General features: G+C 38.6%; 1 protein-coding gene across 3 annotated transcripts in view; it reads left to right on the forward strand.

The window, feature by feature from the left end:
• FLT1 (fms related receptor tyrosine kinase 1) overlaps positions 1-21,214 on the forward strand; it is a 170,865-nt gene that overhangs the window by 33,382 nt on the left and 116,269 nt on the right. For all 3 annotated transcript variants that reach the window (XM_079138566.1, XM_079138564.1, XM_079138565.1), the window contains exons 4-6: positions 16,589-16,713; positions 20,443-20,605; positions 20,703-20,839. In XM_079138566.1, the coding sequence (XP_078994692.1) occupies positions 16,589-16,713; positions 20,443-20,605; positions 20,703-20,839 (425 nt within the window). The remainder of the gene's footprint in view (positions 1-16,588; positions 16,714-20,442; positions 20,606-20,702; positions 20,840-21,214) is intronic.

The following is a 21,214-nucleotide window of genomic DNA, read 5'->3' on the forward strand; positions in this document are numbered from 1 at the left end:
ATGTCAGAGTTTAGAGATGAGTAACTTAACTCTTAACCATTTTCCTTTCCAGCTACATGAAAATCTGATGGAAGACATTCTTGGTATCTTTAAGCCCTGCCGCTTTACATTTCCCTTCCAGAAACATTCATGTCATTGAACACCAAGGGACTCCAACTCTAGTATGGAAAACATGTAATTAGGATGGAAGCCACTAGTGGCGGGTTCATTGGCAGTGAGACCTGTTGCATTTTCTTTCCTCAGCCCCTACCTTAGACCTTGTGTTCACCTAGCATGTTCTTGGGAATATCATCCTTAGCACTTGATAGTACCTGTCAAATGTTCCATTCCCTTAGAAAGAGCAATTTCTAATATTCCCTAGGCTCTATAACAGGAAATTCTGGCATGTCAGTTCTCTAGAGCCACATTGCTAAACCTCACTAGCAATAACATAATTGTATATCACCAGGCATTTAGTAGAACTACATAAATACTCAAAAATAATCAGAATGAACATAGATTTGAATGAACCACTTGGACACAATCTAAGACTCTGAGAAGTTGATGACTGGGGCAGAATTATGAAATCTCAAAATGGTAGTGAAGTCCCAAGGCAATAAAATTGACCACATGCTCTCTTCTTCCCCACTGCAATCAAGAAGTGTGAAAAACAGAGGATCAAAACTTTATGGTTTTGAGGATTTAAAAAAAAAAAATCTCCAAGTATGTCTTTTTTAAAAACGAGGAAGGGACTTTTTCAGAAGAAATCCCCTTAAGCTGAAAAGACTTTGAGTTTCTGACATTTCATAACTTTGACAATGATAATTAAATGCCCGCCCTGTCTAGAGAGGAAGAGGTGATCTGTTTTGATCTGTATGGTCCTGGTAGTTCTGATACACTTCAATTTTCCCTTATTATTTAAAACATTTATTGTTCTGTCACTTGATGCATTTTGCTGAGTTACGTTGGCAGTCATTGTGACTAACTGTGCTATTCAAATCTGTGGTTTACTAAAACAGTAAATGCCCCTCCCTTCCTTCCTTCCTTCCTTCATCAAATATCAATTAATAAGCTATAGTTCAAACAACATGACCCAGGCTTCATGATACTTGCTAGGTCTTTAACTTTGGAAAATTTGTTCATAAGAAAAATAGCTAATATTAAAGTAGATTTTATTCCCTGCTGGGCACCATCATAAGCACTTTGCACAAGTGAACAGAGTTCATCCTCACAATGACCCAATGAAGTTACACTGTCATTTTTTAATCCTGTATGTATGTGTCTGTATGCATACATATATATATATATATATATATATATATATATATATATAAAATGTGGGGTTTTTTAAAATACTTCTTTCATAGCTCAGTTGCAGGTTCACAGCAAAATCAAGAGGAAGGTACAGAGATATTCCCTACACCCACATGCACCAGCTCCCCATTTTCAGTGTCCCCCGCTAATATGGTATGTTTGTTATAACAGGTGAGCCTACACTGAGACAAGGTAATCACCCGAAATTCATGGTTTACATTAGGGTTCACTCTTGGTGGTGTGCACTCAGTGAGTTTAGAAAAATGTAGAGTGACATGTATACATCATTGTAGTGTCATACATAGTATTTTCACTGCCCTAAAAATCCTCTCTGCTCCACCTATTCATCTCTTCCTCCAACCCCATCCTTATCCATGGCAATCACTGATCTTTTACTGTTTCCATAATTTGGCTTTTTCCAGAATTCATATGATTGGAATCATACAATATATATCCATATATGCATATTACTTCTGTCGTTTAGTAATATGCATTTACATTTCCTCCATGTATTTTCATGGCTTGATAGATCTTTTGGTACAAAATAATTTTCATTGTCTAGGTATCCTGCAGTTTACCCATTCACATGATGAGGGACACTGGTTGCTTCCAAGTCTTGGCAATTATGAATAAATCTGCTACAAACATATCCACAGGCAGGTTTTGTGGATATAAGTTTTCAACTCCTTGGGGTAAATACCAAGGAACATGACTGCTGGATTTTAGGAGTATATCTAAACTGGGCATGGTGGTGCATGCCTGTAATCCCAGAGGCTTAGGAGGCTAAGGCAGGAGGATTGTGAGTGCAAAGCCAGCCTCAGCAAAAGCGAGGTTCTAAGCAACTCAGTGAGACCCTGTTTCTAAATAAAAAATAGGGCTAGGGATGTGGCTCAGTGGCCAGGTACCCCTGAGTTCAATCCCTGAACCACCCCCCAAAAAAATAATAAAATAAAAAAGTCAGAGTATGTCTAGTTTTTGTAAGAAGCTTACAAGGTGTCCTTCAAAGTGGCTGGACCATTTTGCATTCCCTTTAGCAATGAATAAGGTTTGGTTCAGATTTTGGCTGTTCTGATAGATACGTTTGTAATGGTATCTCATTGCATCTCCCTGATGACATGATGTATCTTTTCATATGCTAATTTGCCATCAATACATCTTTGTTAAAATGTTTATTAAGATCTTTGACCTATTTTTAAAAAGGGTTGTTTATTTTCTTCTTGTTGAGTTTTAAGCATTCTTTGTATATTTTGAATAACTGTCCTTTATCAGCTGTCTTTTGCAAATATTTTCTCCCAGTCTGTGGCTTGTCTTTTATTCTCTTGCTGTTGTCTTTGGTGGAGCAGAAGACGTTCATCTTATCAACTCATTCTTTTGTGAATTGTGCCTTTGATGTTTTATCTAAAAAGTAATGCCATAACTAAGGTTATCTAGTTTTTCTCCTATATCATATTCTGGGATTTTTATAATTTTGCATTTTATATCTAGGTCTATTACCCATTTTGAGTTAATTTTTGAGAAGAGTATAAGGTCTGTGCCTATGGTTTGTTGTTGTTGTTGTTTGTTTTTGTTTTGTTGTTTGCACATGGATGTCCAGATATTCCAGCATCATTTGTTGAAAACACTCTTTGCCCATTGAATTGCCTTTGCTCCTTTGTCAAAGATTAGTTGACTGTATTATGTGGATCTACTCTGTTTCACTGATCTATTTGTCTATTGTTTTCCTAATGCCACACTTTGGTTGATTACAGTAGCTTTATAGTTAATCTTGAAACTGAACTAAATTTTAGTTAGTCCTCCAACTTTGGCTCTTCTGGGTCTCTTGACTCTCCATATAAACTTTAAAATAAATTTGTCAATAGTCACAAAATCATCTCTGGAATTTTGACTGGGATTGCACTGAATCTAAAGATCAAGTTGGGAAGAACCGACACTGACAAAGCCCTTTGGTTTTGCTCCTACTAGTTCTGTCGTATTCCTCTATAGGTATAGATTCTTGCTATGTATTTTGTTAGGCTTGTGCCTAAGTATTTCATATTGGTGGATGCTGAAGTAAATCATATTGTTTTTATTTTCAAATTCTTCCTCATTGTTGGTTTATAGGAAAGCAATTGACTTTCTTAGTAATGTTGATTGTAAAAATTACTAGGACTCACTGTGATATTTCCATTCATGCGTACATTGTGCACTGATAATGTCCATCCACTCTCCTCCTATCCTCAAGCCCCTCTCCTTCTCCTCCCCAGCACACCTCCCAGTCCCTCAAAGTCCCTCATAATTTCTCTTTGTCCCCCTTCCAGCAATTTTATATTAACTCTGTATCCTGCAATCTTATTATATTCACCTATTAGATCCAGCAATTTTTGTTATTTTTTTTAGATTTTCTACATAGGTGATCATGTCATCTGCAAACAAAAACAATTTCACTTTTCCTTTCCTATCCTCATGCCCTTTGTCTCCTTTTCTTGTCTTACTGTATCATGTTGGACTTCCAACATGATGTTGAAAAGGAGGAGTGAGGGGACATCCTGACTTGTTCCTGATCTTGATGGGAAACATTACAATATTCATCTGCTTCGCAGAAAGGTTAAGTAACTGGCCCCAGGTCATATTAACTAGTACAAATCAGAGAAAGCAATGTTTTTTTTTTGCCCTTAGCCACCTCTCATAGTTTATATGTATAAGACATTTAGAACTGTCTGGTGTGCAGTACTCACTAGATGTGCTTATTACTGTTATTGTTATTACCATCTTTTGAGACTTGGTTTCTTCATCTGTAAAATGAGAACAGGATTACTACCAGAGGGTGTTGCTGACGATTGTATGGCAGAGCAATGGGACAAGAGCAGTGAGAGGGGATGCTCTCCCTGGGACACTCCCTGCCCTCTCCCTCCTCCCCACAGGCCTCTGTACCAACTGGCTCCTACTCATTTTTCAGGCCTGAAGTTAAACAGCACCCTTTCTGGAAGCTACCCTAGGAGTGGCACTTCTGTTGACCCCCTCCTTTCACACAGGATTCAGCTCTCACCAGCTTTGTGTTGACTGGAATTGAATCTATTTTGCTTATCATGATAGCCTAAGACCCAGCACTGGTACACAGAACCATTATGTGTTTGTTAAATGAGAGAAAGGAACATGGGATTTTAAGTTTATATTAGTTTTACCTGGGTTCCTTGACTTTGAAGAGGAAATTGAGGGCACAGTGAGCAAATGAGCCCAATCTGGACACCAGAACTCATGGACGAAAAAATTACCAAGAGACTAGAACAGTGAACTATGATTAGCAAAATGCGATTTGATTGGAATAGATATAAAGGCCTGTATTTGGGTAGCAAAACCCACTAACTACCCTTGTGCTATGTGGGGTAACCTGTGGCCCAGACAGCACACCTGGGAAGGACTTCAGGCTTTCAGTTGACTCAGTGTTCATCAAGAGAATGGATCCAACTGTGAGATACAGTAATAAGCAGGTGGTATCCAGAATGAAGGTGGTGCTGATCTTATTGTTTACACCTCAAGAGAAACACTGAACATAGGATTTCAAAGAAAATTATTTAACCTCTTTATATTACATCATCTGTAAAATGGGCACCTGCCTTATAGGGTTATGGGCAGTACATAATTTCACAAGTTTATTTTCATTGGCAAGGAATGACTGAAGAGATTAAAATGTTTAATCTAAAAAAGGAAAGAACTGGGTGGAAAAGTAGGAGACAGGAGTGTAATAGTCTCCTTTCAAGTGAAAAAGAGATTAAACTTCCTCTTCATGATCCTGGATGGCAGAACAACTATCTAAGAACAAAAGAAGTCAAGACAGGCAGCTTGACATAAGGAAACACTTTGTAACACCTAACGCTATCTAAATGTGGAATGAACTGTCTTGGGAAATGGGGATTTCCCCAAGTATGTAGGTAGTCAAGTACAGGACAGGTGCTTACTTGGTAGGACTGGTACCCAGTGCATGTCAATATTATTTCCTGATTTCTGGCTCAGGCTCATTTCAAAATAATCCAATGAGATAAACTCTGTCAGTAGTATTTTTTAAAAAGTCGGAGGCATTCAATATAGTATTCAAGGTTGCACACTTTGTAAACGATCTGATCAAGCTTTGAGCCCAGGACTGGTAGCCTCTGAAGCCCCTGGTCTTTTCAATCTGCCTTGCCTGGATTTCCACCCCAACTTCCTTGGACTTTCCTATGCAGCACAGGGTTGCAAACTGGAAGTGTGCATGTCAGATTCAGGCCAGACTGGCAGGCACAGCACATTTGGCTGCCAATACTTAAAACTGGAAGAGTTAAAAATCTGATTTCCTACTTATTTTAAAAACTGGAAACTCCAGCCACTTTGGCCCGTATTCCCACTTGGCAACAACTGACCGTAGTGAGCAAGAGCTCCCGTTTCCAGACACAGCCCTCACATTCTAAACTGCCACCAATCCTACTGTCTTCACTTCCTCTGCTCATGTTCCTTCTTTGCTTGGCCCCGGAGGGACATGATTATGGAATACGCAATGCCTAGTGTGAACATTTCAAATAAATGCAAACAAATCACAAATGTGGGACCAGGACAGTAGCTGTCCTGTGTTCTCGATGAGGAAGCCTAGGCCCAGAGTCCGCCCCCCGTGGCAGAGGTCATCAGCATAGCATCTCCATGAACTCTGGTTCCCAACTTCCCCTGCTCATGAGCAGGAAGGGGATGCTGTCCTGACGGAGTTCACGGAGGCTCTTCTCCAGGAGACCTAGTGTCCCAGCTGGAGACCGACCAAACCTCCCCTGCCCTTGAGAGGGGACGTCCTCTCTAATCTCCTTGAACCAACCCAGGCTGGCTCTCATTTGGCTGCTGGTTCTGAGGTGGTCATCACAAAGTCTCTCCTGGAGTCTCCAGAACCTTAGAGCAGACAGCTAAGAAGGGGACCTGTGACTCAAGCCCAGTTCATTTTGCTGGGTCTGTCAGGGGTTTCACGACCCGTCTCTGAGTCATCATTTCTCTCCCACTAGGTGTGGACAATTAAAGGTGTAATCATTCCCAAGACATTCAGGAGTAGCAGGGTCAGATTTCGGTGTGGTGGACAGAGACTGGTCCAGGATCGGGACACCCAAATTCAGGTTTGGCGGAGCCAGTCCTGTGTGTGGAAGGTCTCTCCTCTCTGGGACTCAGCATTCTCAAGAGATGCAGTCATAAGGCATCTTAAAAGTCCCTTCACAGTTTTCTTATGACTCAGAGGAATCATAGAACTTGGGATGTGACCAAAAATCTTGTCAGTAGAAGAGTTATAGTTGTTTATTAGAGCTGCTTGCTTTTTCCTTTCCTTTCTCCTTCATTTGTTTCATTTTCCTTCCTCCCTTTCTTTTTACCTTCCCCATCCTCCCTTCTTCCTTCCTTCCCTCCTCCTCCTCCTTTCTTTCTTTTTCTTCCTTTCCCTTCCCCCGCTCTCCCTCTCTCCTCTCTCTCTCTCTCTCTCTCTCTCTCTCTCTCTCTCTCTCTCTCTCTCTCTCTCTCTCTCTCTCTCCCCGTTCTCCCTTTAATGCCTCAACTGATAAAGCTGAAGATCTGGCTGAGGTCAGTCATCTGGAGAGAAGGACACAGAAACCCGCCAACTGGTTTCACGTGAATACCTGAGGGGCACAGGAAAGCCCAGGACTTTCTTCACCTACAGTCTATCGAGCTTACCATCTACCCAGCATTTCACTCTTACTGAGATCTTCTGGTGACTTGGAGTTTCGCTGTGAATTTTTTTAAAATGGTGTCCCTACTCCTCTTTAAGGCAAAATTTACTATTTACTTTTTCCTCTAATGAACACAAGCGATCCTGGGGTGTGAGGTGTCTTTGCAGCTAGACCATTAAAACCTTGAGTCCCTGGACTAGGCCTGATGCATACTGCTGGGTACATAATACATTCATATTTCCCGTTTTTTTTCCCTACCAGCCTTGTGTGATGTCCTCTCCATATACATCTACATATACATTGTTGGTGTGCTGTGTGGATTAGGGCAATAGATTATCCTGATCCCCAGCTGCTACAGCCCCCATTCCAAGGAGCAACTTCACAGAGGAAGGAAAGAGGCTGAATCATCATCCCTGTTCTTTTCTCTCCTGACTCTTCCCTCTTCTCTTCTGTTTTTCCATCCACTGTGATCAGCAGGGCAACAGGACTTCTAAAAGACAAGGCAAAATCATGTCTTTCTTCTGAGGAAAGGTAGGTAATAGAGAAAGAGATTTGCTAGAATGAGTTGCTTCTTATTTTGTAGTACACATCTGTTTTTTTTTAATATTTTAGGATAGCAACTTGAGTCTGAAACACAATGGCCTTTCTCTATTTACCTTGCTCTAACAGAAAGATTTGAGTAAGGTCTCAGTGGCAGAAACGGGCAACTAATATTCCTTGGTCACATTAGTTAAGATTACTACTTTTGAATCTGGATACTGATTCACCAGTAGTGATGTTATAATTCTATGATACTCATTTAGATAACCAGGATAAATCCCCCCAAAATATTGAATTGAACATTCCATGTGAACTGTACTATTCAGAAGAACCCATAAAGTGAAGAGTTGGCCCTGGAAGATCTCCAGGAACTACTCCAGCTCAGAAAACAATGGGTCACTATTTCTAATAAAGAGCCCAAAGCTTTCTTTCGAAATAAGTCTTTATTGAGATGTAATTCACATACCACACAATTCACCTATTAAAAATGTAAATTTAGTGGTTTTTAGCATATTCACAGATACATGCAACCAACAATTTTACAACATTTCATTATCTCAAAAACAAACTCTGATTCTCACTCATATCCCCTCCACCACCACCCTCCTCCAGCCCTGAGCAACCTCTAATTTCCTCTCAGTTCCTATAGATTTGCCTTTTCCGGGCATTTTATATAAATAGAATCATACAATGTATGGTCTTTTCTGACTGGCTTCTTTTACTCAGCATATTTTTGAGAGTCATCTGTGTTATATTATGTATTAGTTCTTCATTACTTTTTTGTCGAATAATAGTCTACTATATAGATAACTCATTTTAGCTATCCATTTATTAATTGAATGACATTTGAGATGTTTCTACTTTTTGACTATCTTAAATAATGCTTTAACAACCATTGAATACAAGCTTTTGTGTGGACATAAGTTTTCATTGTCTTGGATGGCCAGAGGTGGAAACGTTGGATCACATAGTAACCCTGTTTATTTGAGGAACTGCCAGACTCTTCCAGTGTGGCTGCACCATCAGAAATGGATGAAGGCTCTGATTTACCTGCACCCTTGCCAACACATATCATCGTATCTTTTTTTTTTTTTTTTAATGACAGCCAGTGGTTGTGAAGTGATCTCTTACTGTTTGTTTTTTTTTTTTTTTTTTTTTTTTTTTTTTCATTTTTTTTAGGGGGTACTGAGGATTGGACTTGGGGGCACTCTGAGGCACATCCCCAGCCCTATATGGTATTTTATCTAGAGACAGGGTCTCACTGAGTTGCTTGGCACCTTACTTTTACTGAGGCTGACTTCACACTTGGCAATCCTCCTGCCTCAGCCTCCCAAGTCACTGGGAAGATAGGCATGTGCCACTGCACCTGGATCACTGTGGTTTTGATATTTTCCTAGTGTTCATGATGTCGGACATTTTTCATGAGTTTATTGATCCTTTGATATTGTCTCTGGAAAAATGTCTGTTCAGATCCCTTTTCCATTTTTAAATTGTGTTGTTTTTATTATTAAGTTGCAAGAGGTCTTGAATTACTACTTTATATGTATTTTAAATACATTTATATTCTAGAGACATGTAATATATCTAGATTTATATATTCTAAATATAGCTATTATACAACCATATTTTAAAAATATATTATGGGCATATATAAGTATTTTCTGCCTTCTTAATATAAGCACCCTAGTAGATGTATAATTTGAAAAATATATTCTCCCATTCTTTGGGCTATCTTTTCACTTTCTGGATAAGTCTTCAAGACCCACAAGTTTTTGATTTTGATAAAGTCCAATTTGTCATTTTTTCTTTTGTTGTATTTTTGTTTTATAGGATGATTTAACTGATTTCTTCTACGAGCTTTAGAGTTAGCTCTCACAGTTAAGTTTTGATCTAGTTCTGGTTAATATTTGTATATGGTGTTGTATAAGGGTCCAACTTCATTTTTGCATGTGGAGTTGTTCCAGTAACATTTATTGAAAAGATTATTCTTTTCCCATTGAATGGTCTTGTTGAAAATCAGCTGAATGTAGACATGGGTTTATTCCTGGAGTCTCAGTTCCATTTCCATTGATCTCTAACTCTGTCCTTATGTCACTACCACGTTGTCTTGATCACTGTTGCTTGTTTTATTTGATATTTGTTAATTTTTGGTACTAGGGACTGAACTAGGGTGCTTTTCCACTGACTACACCCCCAGCACTTTATTTTTTTATTTTGAGATAGGATTATCAGACATACCAAGGTATTGCAAAAAATCAAACACATGCTCGGAAGCCAGTCCACAAAACAAACTTCACTTCTGCCAGAAGGGCGTGCTACCGAAAGCTGGCTAGCCAGTGCACTGTGCAGGCAGTTCAGCTGCTTTTATCCCTAATGCAGCACTCCCACTTGCCCTGATGGGAGGAGCTCAGGGTTACAATCAACACGATTAGCTAATTTTAAAACTGGGGCAGCAAAGGGAAGGGCTATAGTTTAAAACAGCTACAATTGGATTTTTACATCTCAGTTAAGGCTACTATATTTTGAAAACGGACAGTCGAATGTCCTATTTCTCACAGGGTCTCGCTGAGTTAAGGCCTAAGTTGCTAAGACTGATCTGGAACTTGTGATCTTCCTGCCTTAGACTCTCAAGTCACTGGAATTACAGAAATGCCTGGTATTACTGTTCATAGTTTTAGTTTTGAAACTGAGAAATATTGAGTCCTCCAATTTTATTATTCTTTTCCAAGATTATTTTGTCTATTCTGGGTCTCTTGCAATCATCTAGAATTTCAGAATCATTGTAAATTCTACAAAGAAGTTAACTGAGATTCTGATAAGAACTGCCTTGTAGGAAATAAATTTTGGGAGTACTGCCTTCTTAACAATATTGTCTTCCAAACCACAAATATAGGACATTATCCCAAATATTTAGATCTTCTTTAATTTCTTTCCACAATGTTTTGTATTTTTCTAAGTATAAACTTTGCACTTATTTTGTTTAAGCACTTTATTCTTCTTGATGCTGTTGAAAATAGAATTGTTTTTATAAGTTCATTTCCAAATTGTTCATTGAAGTTATAGAAATACAATTCATTTTTGTATATGTATTTTGTATCTTGCAATCTTAGGATTTTCCTTGTACACGACCATGTTATCTGAAAATAGAGACTGTTTTCCAAAGCAATTGCATCATTTTGATCTTTCCAATCTGGATTTATTTATTTTTCTTGCCTAACTGCCATGGCTAGAATATACTGCATGGTATACTGTTGGGTAGAACTAACAGAGATGAAAAGCCCTGTCTTATTCCTGATCTCAAGGAGAAAACATACAGTATTTTCCTATTAAGTACGATGTTAGCTGTGGGGTTTTGTTTTCTATTTTGTTTTTTTTTTTTTTAAGATGTAATTTATCAGTTTGAGAAAGTTCCATTCCATTCCTAGTTTGCAGAATGTTTTTATCATGAAATAAGTTGTATTTTGTAAAATACTTTCTATGTTTATTGTGACAATCTTGTGGTTTTTGGTTTTTATTCTATCAATATGGTATATTAATTACATTGATTGCTCTTAAGATGTTAAACCAGTCTTCTTGTATTCCTGGGACAAATTCCCTTTGGTCACTGTGCATAATATTTTTTACATGTTTCTGGATTTAATTTGCTACTTTGTTGTTCTTGTTGTTCCTACATCCATATTCATAAGAAATACTGTTCTGTAGTTTTCTTGTGATGTCTTTGGTTTTGGTATCAGTCTGGCTTCATGGAATAAATTCAGAAGTTTTCCTTACTCTTCTTATTTTTTGGAATGATTTGTGAAAAATTAGTATTACCTTTTTAAGTTTGGTAGAATTCACTTACCATTTGGGCCTCAGCTTTACCCTGTGGGCAGTTTTTTATTTTGTTTTGCAATTACAAATTTGATCTCCTGTTATAGGTCTTCTTGGTTGTCTATTTCTTATTGAATTAGTTCTAGTAGTTTGTGTCTTCCTAGGAATTTATCCATTTCGTCTATTATATAATATATTGGCATGCAATTATATTCCTGTATAATGCTCTTTGCTTTAGTAATGTCTGTAGTAATAGTCACTGTTTCACTTCTGATTCTAGTCATTTGAGTCTTCCCTTTTTTTTTTTTTTCTTGGCTTATCTGACAACTTTGTCATTTGCGTTTGTTTTCGGAGAATTGGCTTTTTGTTTACTGATTTTCTCTGTTGTTTTTCTATTCTCTTTCATTAGTTTCTACTCTAATATGTATCACCGCCTCCCTTTTCCTTGCTTTACACTTAGTATGCTGTTCTTTCCTGATATCTGAAGGTGGAAGGTAGATTATTGATTTGAAATCTTTCTTCTTTTTAATAGACACATTTGTATGTGAATTTCTAATTACTGCTTTAGCTTTATCCCAAAAGTTTTGCTATATTGTTTTCATTTTCATTCATTTCAAAGCATTTTCTAATTTCCCTTGTGATTTCTTCTTTGACCCACTTATTTTTTAAATTTCTACATTTTTGGGTTTTCCAAATTTCCTCCTGTTATTAATTTCTAATTTAATTCCACTATAGTTAGACAACATACTTTGTATTATTTCTGTCATTTTAAACTTACTACATTTGTTTTGTGACCTATCATATACTCTATCCATGAGAATGTTTCACGTGCATTTGAGAAAAGAGTATATACCGCTGTGATGGGAAGACTGTTCTAGAGATGGTTGTCAGGTATAGTTGGTTAACAGTGTTATTCAAATGATCTAGTCCCTTTTTGATCTCCTGTCTAGGTGTTCTATTCATTATTGAAAGAGGATACTGAAATCTCCATCTAAGAACTGCCTGTTTGTCCCTTCAACTCTGTTTTTGCTTCATGTGTCGTTAGGTACATGTTTTTAATTGCTGTATCTTCCTCATGGATTGACCCCCTTTTTCTTATTAAATGTTCCTCTTTATCTCTACTAACCTTTCTTAAAGTCTATTTTGCCTGATGTTAGTATAGCAACTATAGCTTTGTTGTGATTGCTTCAGAACTGTTTGAAATTGTGAAAAATTTTGAAGGACAGTATGAGTCATTGAAGAATTTGCCTCTTTTTTTTTTTTTGCTCATATTTCAAATGAAATATTTTACTAACTGACAACCTGCCCTTGAGGATTAGGTATGATCCATAGCATGAAGACCTGTATGATGTGAACTCTTATGTCTAGATGGAGCTGTCTGCATGAGACTGGTTAATGAGTTTTAATCCTCTCCACTTCATCCTCAATAAATGAAAATCACATATCCTCCTTAAAATAACTAGGAATCCTCATGACCAGGACTTAGAGGTAAGGAAAATGCAAATAAAGGGAAAGGAAATCTGGAAAAAGTTTATAAAAATCATAAAAATGTAAATGTGCTAGAAAAGAAGATATTTACTCTTGAATCCCTTTTTGAGGCAAAAAAAAAAAAAAAAATTCCCTAAATTTCAGGGGTCATTCATGTCCTCTGATCCCAACAGAGCTCCCAGGTGATGCCAGTAGGAAACAAAGTAGAATAAAGATGGCATCCCTGGGGCCTCCACGTCTATGCTTCTTAATGTGCCCACATGATTACACATGACTTCAAAAGGAAAAAACACATTTTAAAAATAGACATAATTCCGTCCTGAGCAAGGGTCCCTGTTTGATCTTTCCCTGTGTCCAAGCACACTCCTTGTCCTGAAGGATAAGTGACAGTCGAGATACTCCCAATGGGTGAAAAAACCTCATATTCTGTGCCAGTTTCCTGTCACTGCTTTGAGCTCTGAGAGTTCAGAGAGGTGAGGGCAGCTTGACCTTTACCTAGCTGTGTGTTGGCATGCATCCCTGGTGACAGTGTGTCTGAGCTGCCAGTATACCGGCAGTCTCTGGAGCAGGTCTTCCTCACCCTTTCAACAACCAGCCAATTTGGTCTCAGGAAACCACTCTGCAGTGCTGGCTGGGTTTAGAAGTCATTTTTAATTTTGTGACAAAGACAAATGTGCCCTACGGGAGTAGTAAGTGGTTTTACTGGTGATATTAATGGAACCATGACCTCCTCTGTATCTGTGGTCCTACAATACAAAATATGTTTGTATTATGTCAGGCAAGTTCATTCTTAGCCCTTCCTTAAAGCAAATTGCAGAGGAAGTATACTATTAATAAGCCAGAGAGTAGTGGTGTCTGTGTGTGTGTGTGTGTGTGTGTGTGTGTGTGTGTGTATCTACAATCATAAACTCATTTACAAACACAGTGGATTTATAATGACACTATTGACCGCCATACAAATGATGTGTTTTGAATGAACATAAATCACTGAAGTTCTGACATCTTTGAACAACTCTGTGGGCCCAGTGCTAAAACTGAAGTTGACTTTTATTTTACTTATTTACTTATTTGCAGTGCTGGGATTGAACCCAGGGGTACTTTACCCCTCAGCCCTTTTTATTTTGAGACAGGATCTCCCTAAATTGTCCAAGCTGGATTGTAGGTTGAATTTGCCATCCTTCTGCCTTAGCTTCCCAAGTTCAACCTGGGATTACAGGCATGTACCACTAAGCCCAGCTTGGAATTGGCTTTTAGAGGCCAACAGCTGTGGTAAAACTTTTAAGTGTTTAGGGGATTCAAAGAGACAAAGGGGAAGAAGAAACTCAAAGGTTTATCAAATTAGGCACTCTAATTTTCATTTGAAATTAGCATTTCCCTAGCCTAGAAACGATTAGACTGATGTTTACTATTTCCTGTAGGAACTTTTTATGCCAGTGTTCTTTGTTTTTCAACATTTTCACGGCTGCTTAAGGAGACAATAAATTAAATATGAAGGATTTACAGTTTAGTTAAATGAATTAAACCATTTCCTGGTGTTTGTGTTTACCTTGGGACTCACAAAGGAGACAAAAATACAGACTCACAGGAGGAAGGAAAGGAATGATCAAATCCCAATAGTCCCTAGCTGAATGTCTGGCTCAGCAACTTTATTTAGAGGAAGAATTTAATGCTGATAAGAAATCCCTGCCTCCATTTAATTAACTTTTCCTCTGTGCATATGTTCTACACACACTGAGAATTCCTAATAAACATACAACTTCATTAATTCTGTCAGTTAATGTCTCAGTCTATTATAAAGGACAAAACTAAAGTAAATCAAATACAAAATGGACAGATTTAGCTCAAGTTAAAAGAGTGCTTTATAATTTGGGTTTTAACTTTAATTAAATACTACTGTAAAATAATACAAAATCATTCTAGAAATGCCGACAAGTACAGAAGAAGGTAGATAAGAAAATAACTCATAAAGCTACCACCCAAAGATAATCATAGATAACATTTGAGTATATTTGCTTCCAGTCTTTTTTCTATGCCAGCATGAGTCTGAGGCCAAGGTGTTTTCAGGGCCAAACCCCCTCTGAAACTTTTTGAAGACACCATCCTTGTCTCCTGCTACCCTCTGGTGGTACCCCTGCAATCCATGGCATTCCCTAGCTTGAAGAGGTCACACCAGTCCCCATGTTTGTCCTTACATGGCCATCTTAGAAGGATGCCAGTCATATTAGTTTAGGAGCCCACTCTATTTAGCTTACTTACGTACATTTCAGCAACCCTATTTCCAGCTCAGGCCACATTCAGAAGCACGGGGTGTGGGAGAGTTAGGACTTCAAACATATCTTTTGTTGTTGTTTTGGGGGGCACAGTTCCACCCCTAACAATCAGCGTGGCCACCATCTGTTCTAGACAACCATTGCCTGCTGACTGTGCTTGTTTCCTTGCAATTCATTCTCCACTCAGCATGGAGACTTTTCTAACCAACTGATCTGAGAGGACCAGTAAGCAGTGAGACCCTGGCTGGTTCTTTCAGGTCCAGATGGGGAGCTTACTCTGGGCATGTTAGGCTGGAGCCAAAGTGGGAGAATCAGAAGTCAGCAATTGCAGAAAAGGTGGCTGCCTGAGGGGGTCAATGGATTCCTGAGGGGAAGGGCAGGGGGACAGTGAGAATGTTTATAAAAGGATCTGATGTTCATTCTGGTTCCCTGGAGGGGTGGGGGGGGGGGGGATTTACAGGGAAGCCAAACAGGAGGTTTGAACCCTGTTTGCCTCTGAGATGGGCCAAATGCCACACTTAAAAGGAGGAATTTTGGTAATAATGTGAAGTTTTCCAGACCTCTTTGCAGGCACTTGCATATACTTTGCTCTTAATAGATAAGCAGTGGCTACTAAAGAAACAGATCTAATATGCATACGAAATAAATGCAGTTTTGAACACTGTTTCCCCCTAAGCATTTCAGACTTTCTTATTCATTATTAGTCTACCAGGAAAGGTCTAGGAAACCTTTAAATCATGCTTCTATCATTCAAATGATAATCCTCTGACCTGCTACACTTCTGCATCTTCTCTAACTCCAAAGGGAGCTAACTTTCCTCATGGCACCTGTGCCCTTTGAGTTGGCACAAAGGCTCTGGAGGGCGCTTCCTGGAGCACTTAGCATAGCTGTGGTAAGAATGCTCTCCTTCCTCTCTCACTGCACTTCTGTAGCTTTCCCCCACAGTAGTTCCCCACATCTCACTTGCATATTAGGACATCCAAGCAATCCAATTGCAGACCAACAACTAAATAAGAAATTTGGTTTTATTAGGCAAACTTTCCTTTTCTGGGCAGAAACACAGAAGGCCAAATTCAGAGACAAAGAATGTGAATATAAGAACTACTTTTCTTTTTCTTTTTTTTTTATTAAATTTTTTTTACTTTTATAGGCTGCATTTTGATTCATTCTACACAAATGGGATACAATTTTTCATTTCTATGGTTGTACACAATGTAGAGTCACACCATTCATGTAATCATACATATACATACGGTAATACCGTCTGTCTCATTCTACTATCTTTCCGTACCCCACCCCCTCCCACCCCATTTTCCTCTACACCATCCAAAGTTCCTTCATTTTTCTCTTCCTTGCTGCCACCCCCACCACCCCACCTCGTTATATATCATTATCCCGTGTATCCTTGGCTGTGCTTGGATTACCTCACCAACTACTTTGTCTACATGTTTCTATTTCAATCACATATATTTTTTTAAAAACTTTTTTTTTTTTTTTTTTTTTTTGTTTTGTTTTGTTTTTCAGATACAGGTAGACCTTTCATAGAGATGTACAGTGAAATACCTGCAATTGTATATATGACAGAAGGAAAGCAGCTCATCATTCCCTGCCGGGTTACATCACCTAACATCACTGTTACTCTAAAAAAGGTAAAATTGGGCAATGCTACTCCCAGAGTGTTTTTACTGCAAATGAGCTTAATGGAGTTTTAATCATTTTGTCTCTCTGGAATAATTTTAGACATTTGGGCTTCTCAATGGACTTATCTGTAACAAAAGGATAATGTCTTAAGAGCAATCTAAATGAATAACAAAAGAACTAAAGTCAAGAAGTCCAAATGTATGCAAATGTGAGAAAAGCCAATTCTGTTGCTTACACAAATTAATAACTTAGCAGAGTGGCTCATCAAGATCATTGCTGAAGACAAACTGTCAGCAGGGTGCCTGATTGTCCAGGCATTGACATCCTCTTACTTCATGCTATGAAGCCACCACCATCTTTAGTTTAGAGTTGAAGAGTTGTTCCTGGTGACCTAAAAAAAAAAAAAAAAAAAAAAAAAAGCTTCTGCTGGACACCAAATTTAGTCTTTTATAAAAAAGGAGAAAGAAAAAAAATCCATCCATGGGACTTTTCTTTACATTATGCTGAAAACTGTAAAAAGAAAAAGATTTAGAGTGGAATCTAATAAAGACAGGCTGCAATGTGACATTCTAGCTAATTCATCAACAATTAGAATTAGGAGTAGACTAGAACTAAGAATTGGAGAAAAAATTCCCCAAATGAAAACTACTAAATCCTGAAAGTTTAGAGCTTTTAAGACAAAACCCCCAAGGTAGCACCTCACACTGCCCACCACATAATGGGTACTCAGAAAGTGTTTGGTGGTGGTGAAGTCGGAAATGTTCAAATTGTGAGTCTCAGTATCACCTGTTTGACCCTGAATCCTAAAGTGCCATGAGGTGTCTCCTTGATTTCTTCTTTTACAGTCACTCTCCTATCTTCCTAACTTGACTTAAGCCCTCAATGCAGTCCATCAAAATCAGGTTTTGGCCTCCATTATAGCTGTGTCCCATTGCCAACAAATATAAAAAAACACACTGGGTATCACAGCTGAAAACATTAGAGAAGTCTAACTCCTCAATTGATCTAGAAAATACTGAGGTTTCAGGATGCTGGGGACTTCTGGCCATACTGAGTAGTAGAGCCAATATGGTGACTTCCCATTCAGTGCTCCCACCCTACCTGATGGTTTAGTTTGCATAAGAGGAAGGAAGACTAGAGCTACTCAGAGCAGAGGCTGGTGCCACACTGCCACTAAAGTACTGGCAAACCAAGTGACCCAACCTCAGTTACCCCATTTGAGGGGTGGGATGATTACAGCAGTACTGCCTTGCAGGTTGTTAGAAGGCCAAATAAGGCAATATAAGGAAAGTATTTGGACCAGTGTCTGGCACAAGACAGGTCCAATTCAATGGTCTACTATTAGTAGTATTTATTTTTAATTTTAATATTCAATACTTGATTTTTAACTGCATGGCATTATACCTCTTGGTCTGAGATAATAATTGCTACATGATCAACATGGAAAAAAACATGGGGAGCCGGACATGGTGGCACCTGCTTGTAATCCCAGCAACTGAGAGGCTGAGGCAGGTGGACTGCAAGTTGGAGGCCAGCCTGGGCAATTTGGTGAGATTCTGTCTCTGAATACAAAATAAAAAGGGCTGGGATGTAGCTCAGTGATAGAGCACCCCTGGGTTCAATCCTGGTACTGCAAAAACAAGACAAAGTCACAGGGATAGGAAAGCCTGCCCTTTCATGCAAACCCTAAGGAGGTGGGTTTTCTGTCACAGACAGCATTCCAAAACTCACCATGTAAAAATGTGGAGCAGGACCAAGTTATTTACTCTGTTTTACTACCTAAGATCTATAATGCACAATTTTTTCAAAAAAGAGGGAGAGAGAAAAAGGTAAAATTCTAACCAATTTTGGTTTGGCATATGTTAAATACTGAAAATATTCTAGCCTGTTCCATATCTATGTTGATGTAAAATTAACATCTTTTCCTTCCATTTCACTTATCATCCCTTTTCTTCTAATTCACTGTCTGCCTCCCTCTCCATTTCTCTTCCCCTGCCTACTTTGGTGGAACCACTGTTAGGTAAGAGGCAGGCATCCCTGCCCAGAAATTTCTCTTGAGGCTGCCGTCTCCATCTACTTGTGTGTCTCATATGACATGTAGCAATGACCAGAGCTGATAGGCTACACAATCAGTTACTGTTTTTCCTCTTGTCAGCAGAAAACAGTTACTTTGTCAATGGAATAATACTAGTGGAGGTAACAGAATATGAAAAACTTTAAAAGAAATGTTAATAAAAATACTTTCAAGTTGTGCTGAGGAAATCCATCAGCAAACCTTTCTTTTGGATTCAGAACGTACTTATTTTCACTTATTTTAAAAGTATCATAGATTTCAATTCTGAGTTTTTTCCCTTGTTTGTGCCAAATTAGAAGAGAAGTTCCTTTCCCCCACTAAATGCAGAGCATTGCTAAGTTAACAGGTAGAATCTTGATTTTCTAAAACATGAAAGGAATTCTTCAATTGATTTAAGTTCTTCATAAACAGGATGTAATTAACTTAACTACAAGCAACACTGATAACAAATACCAATGCAGATATTCTTACTGGGAGAGACACAAGTGACTTCTGGACTAGAAATTTCTGCCATAGGATCACAAATCCAGATTCACAACTTCAACAAGCACTATAAATACTTGATAAAGGGAGAAAGGGAGGGATGTCAGATATGCTGTTGAGAGGAGACAGAAAAGATTTCAAACATTTTTATGGATGTTAGGTATTTCCTTTACAGTCTGTTGGGAGAAGGTAATCTGATTCTTTCTACTTTTCCAACTGGGACAAGTAATCATGGTAGTCTATACCACTGAAATTGGGCTGGCAATCGGGCATCTGGGGAATTTGGCTGGCCAGTCTATGGAGCAATGACCATTACTCCACGCCCCTGGTGGAGTGTTTAATTTAAATATTAAGTCCTGGGGTCTGGGAGTATTGTTCAGTGGCAGAGCACTTGCATAGCACACTTAAGCTTCGGGTTTGTTCCCTAGGACCACACACACATAAAAGTCCTGGCTATTGGAAAAAGGCACAAGAAGAAAACCAAATAAAGTATTCTTTTCTTTCAGTGCGTTTCTCATGGTGCTTGGGAATACTAAGAAACTGAGGTCACTCCATTTGTAAAGCCATCCTCACTGTCAGTGGCTTCCCCTCCCAGAGGCAGAAGTGATGCCTCCTGTGAAGCAGCAGGACTCTCAGAATAGCCCTAGCCAGTGTCACATTAGTTATGAATCTTGGAGGACCTGGAACTATTGATAATCCCTTTAAAGACAGCTACCTCTTTTAGCAAACCATGCAAAATGGAAGAACAAAGTTATGACTTATTAAAATTTTCAGAAGATAAGGACACATGAGGATAGCTCAGAAGCCCCACTGAAAAAATGCTAATTGTTTTCTCTGTTGAGTACCGGGCCAGTTTACTCTCAAGATTCCCAGAGGCCAGAGAGTACGATATGGGCTCCCATCAAAAGTCTGACATAACAGCGCGTTCTACCCTGGGTGGGTGCGGCTTATTGCAAGGCCTGAAAATATGTGATCATAATTACTATGATTTATCATAATACAAATATATCTTGCTGTATGCAAAAAAAAAACCCCAAAACACTAAAGAACCAATGACAACAAACCAGAGTTTACCTGTATTGTTTTCATTTTAGATGAAAATTAAGTTTCCACTTATAGTCAATGAAAGTTTTGCCACAGTGCCAATGTGATTTGTTAAAGCATGTTTCTTCCTTTTCAGTTTCCATTTGATACTCTGATTCCTGATGGAAAAAGAATAACTTGGGACAGTAGGAAGGGCTTTATAATATCAAATGCAACATACAGAGAAATAGGGCTTCTGACCTGTGAAGCAACAGTCAATGGACATTTGTATAAAACAAACTATCTCACACATCGGCAAAGTAAGTGATGCTCCAAGGGCATGAAACGTGAGCCAGAATGTTCTGTGGCTTATCTGCTTAATGAAATCTTTTAAAAACCTGTCTCTTCTGCTTGCAGCCAATACAATCACAGATGTTCAAATAAGCACACCAAGTCCAGTGAAATTACTTAGTGGTCACACCCTCACCCTCAACTGTACTGCCACCACTGCATTGAACACAAGAGTTCAAATGACCTGGAGTTACCCTGGTAAAGTGAGTAACCCTTTTTTCTCTTTCTTCTTCTGAACACTATTTATTTTTTGTTAGAAAAACCCCACTGGGTTTTTGAGATGAGAAAAATCTGACTCCTACAGCTGTTGTTGGTCAATAAAGAAGTTTTGAGTTTGGACTGGGTACTTTCCTTGCCTGGTGTTCATCAGCGTGATGTGCATAGATACCATCTTTTGATGTCCAGGGGTTTTGTTTTGAAGTATGTTGTGTGCTGTTTCTACTGCATGATTCTGGGTGGAAAAAGGGATTGTTTTGTCCCTGAAAACGATTCTTTAGGCTTTAGAGATGAGAGAGAAATTTATCACTAAATGCCAGGCAGGGACTGTCTTTTGTAATGACAACAACAACTTTCTGGAG

This window comes from Sciurus vulgaris (assembly GCF_902686455.1).
Source record: "Sciurus vulgaris genome assembly, chromosome: 4".
In the NCBI taxonomy this organism is placed as follows: domain Eukaryota; kingdom Metazoa; phylum Chordata; class Mammalia; order Rodentia; family Sciuridae; genus Sciurus; species Sciurus vulgaris.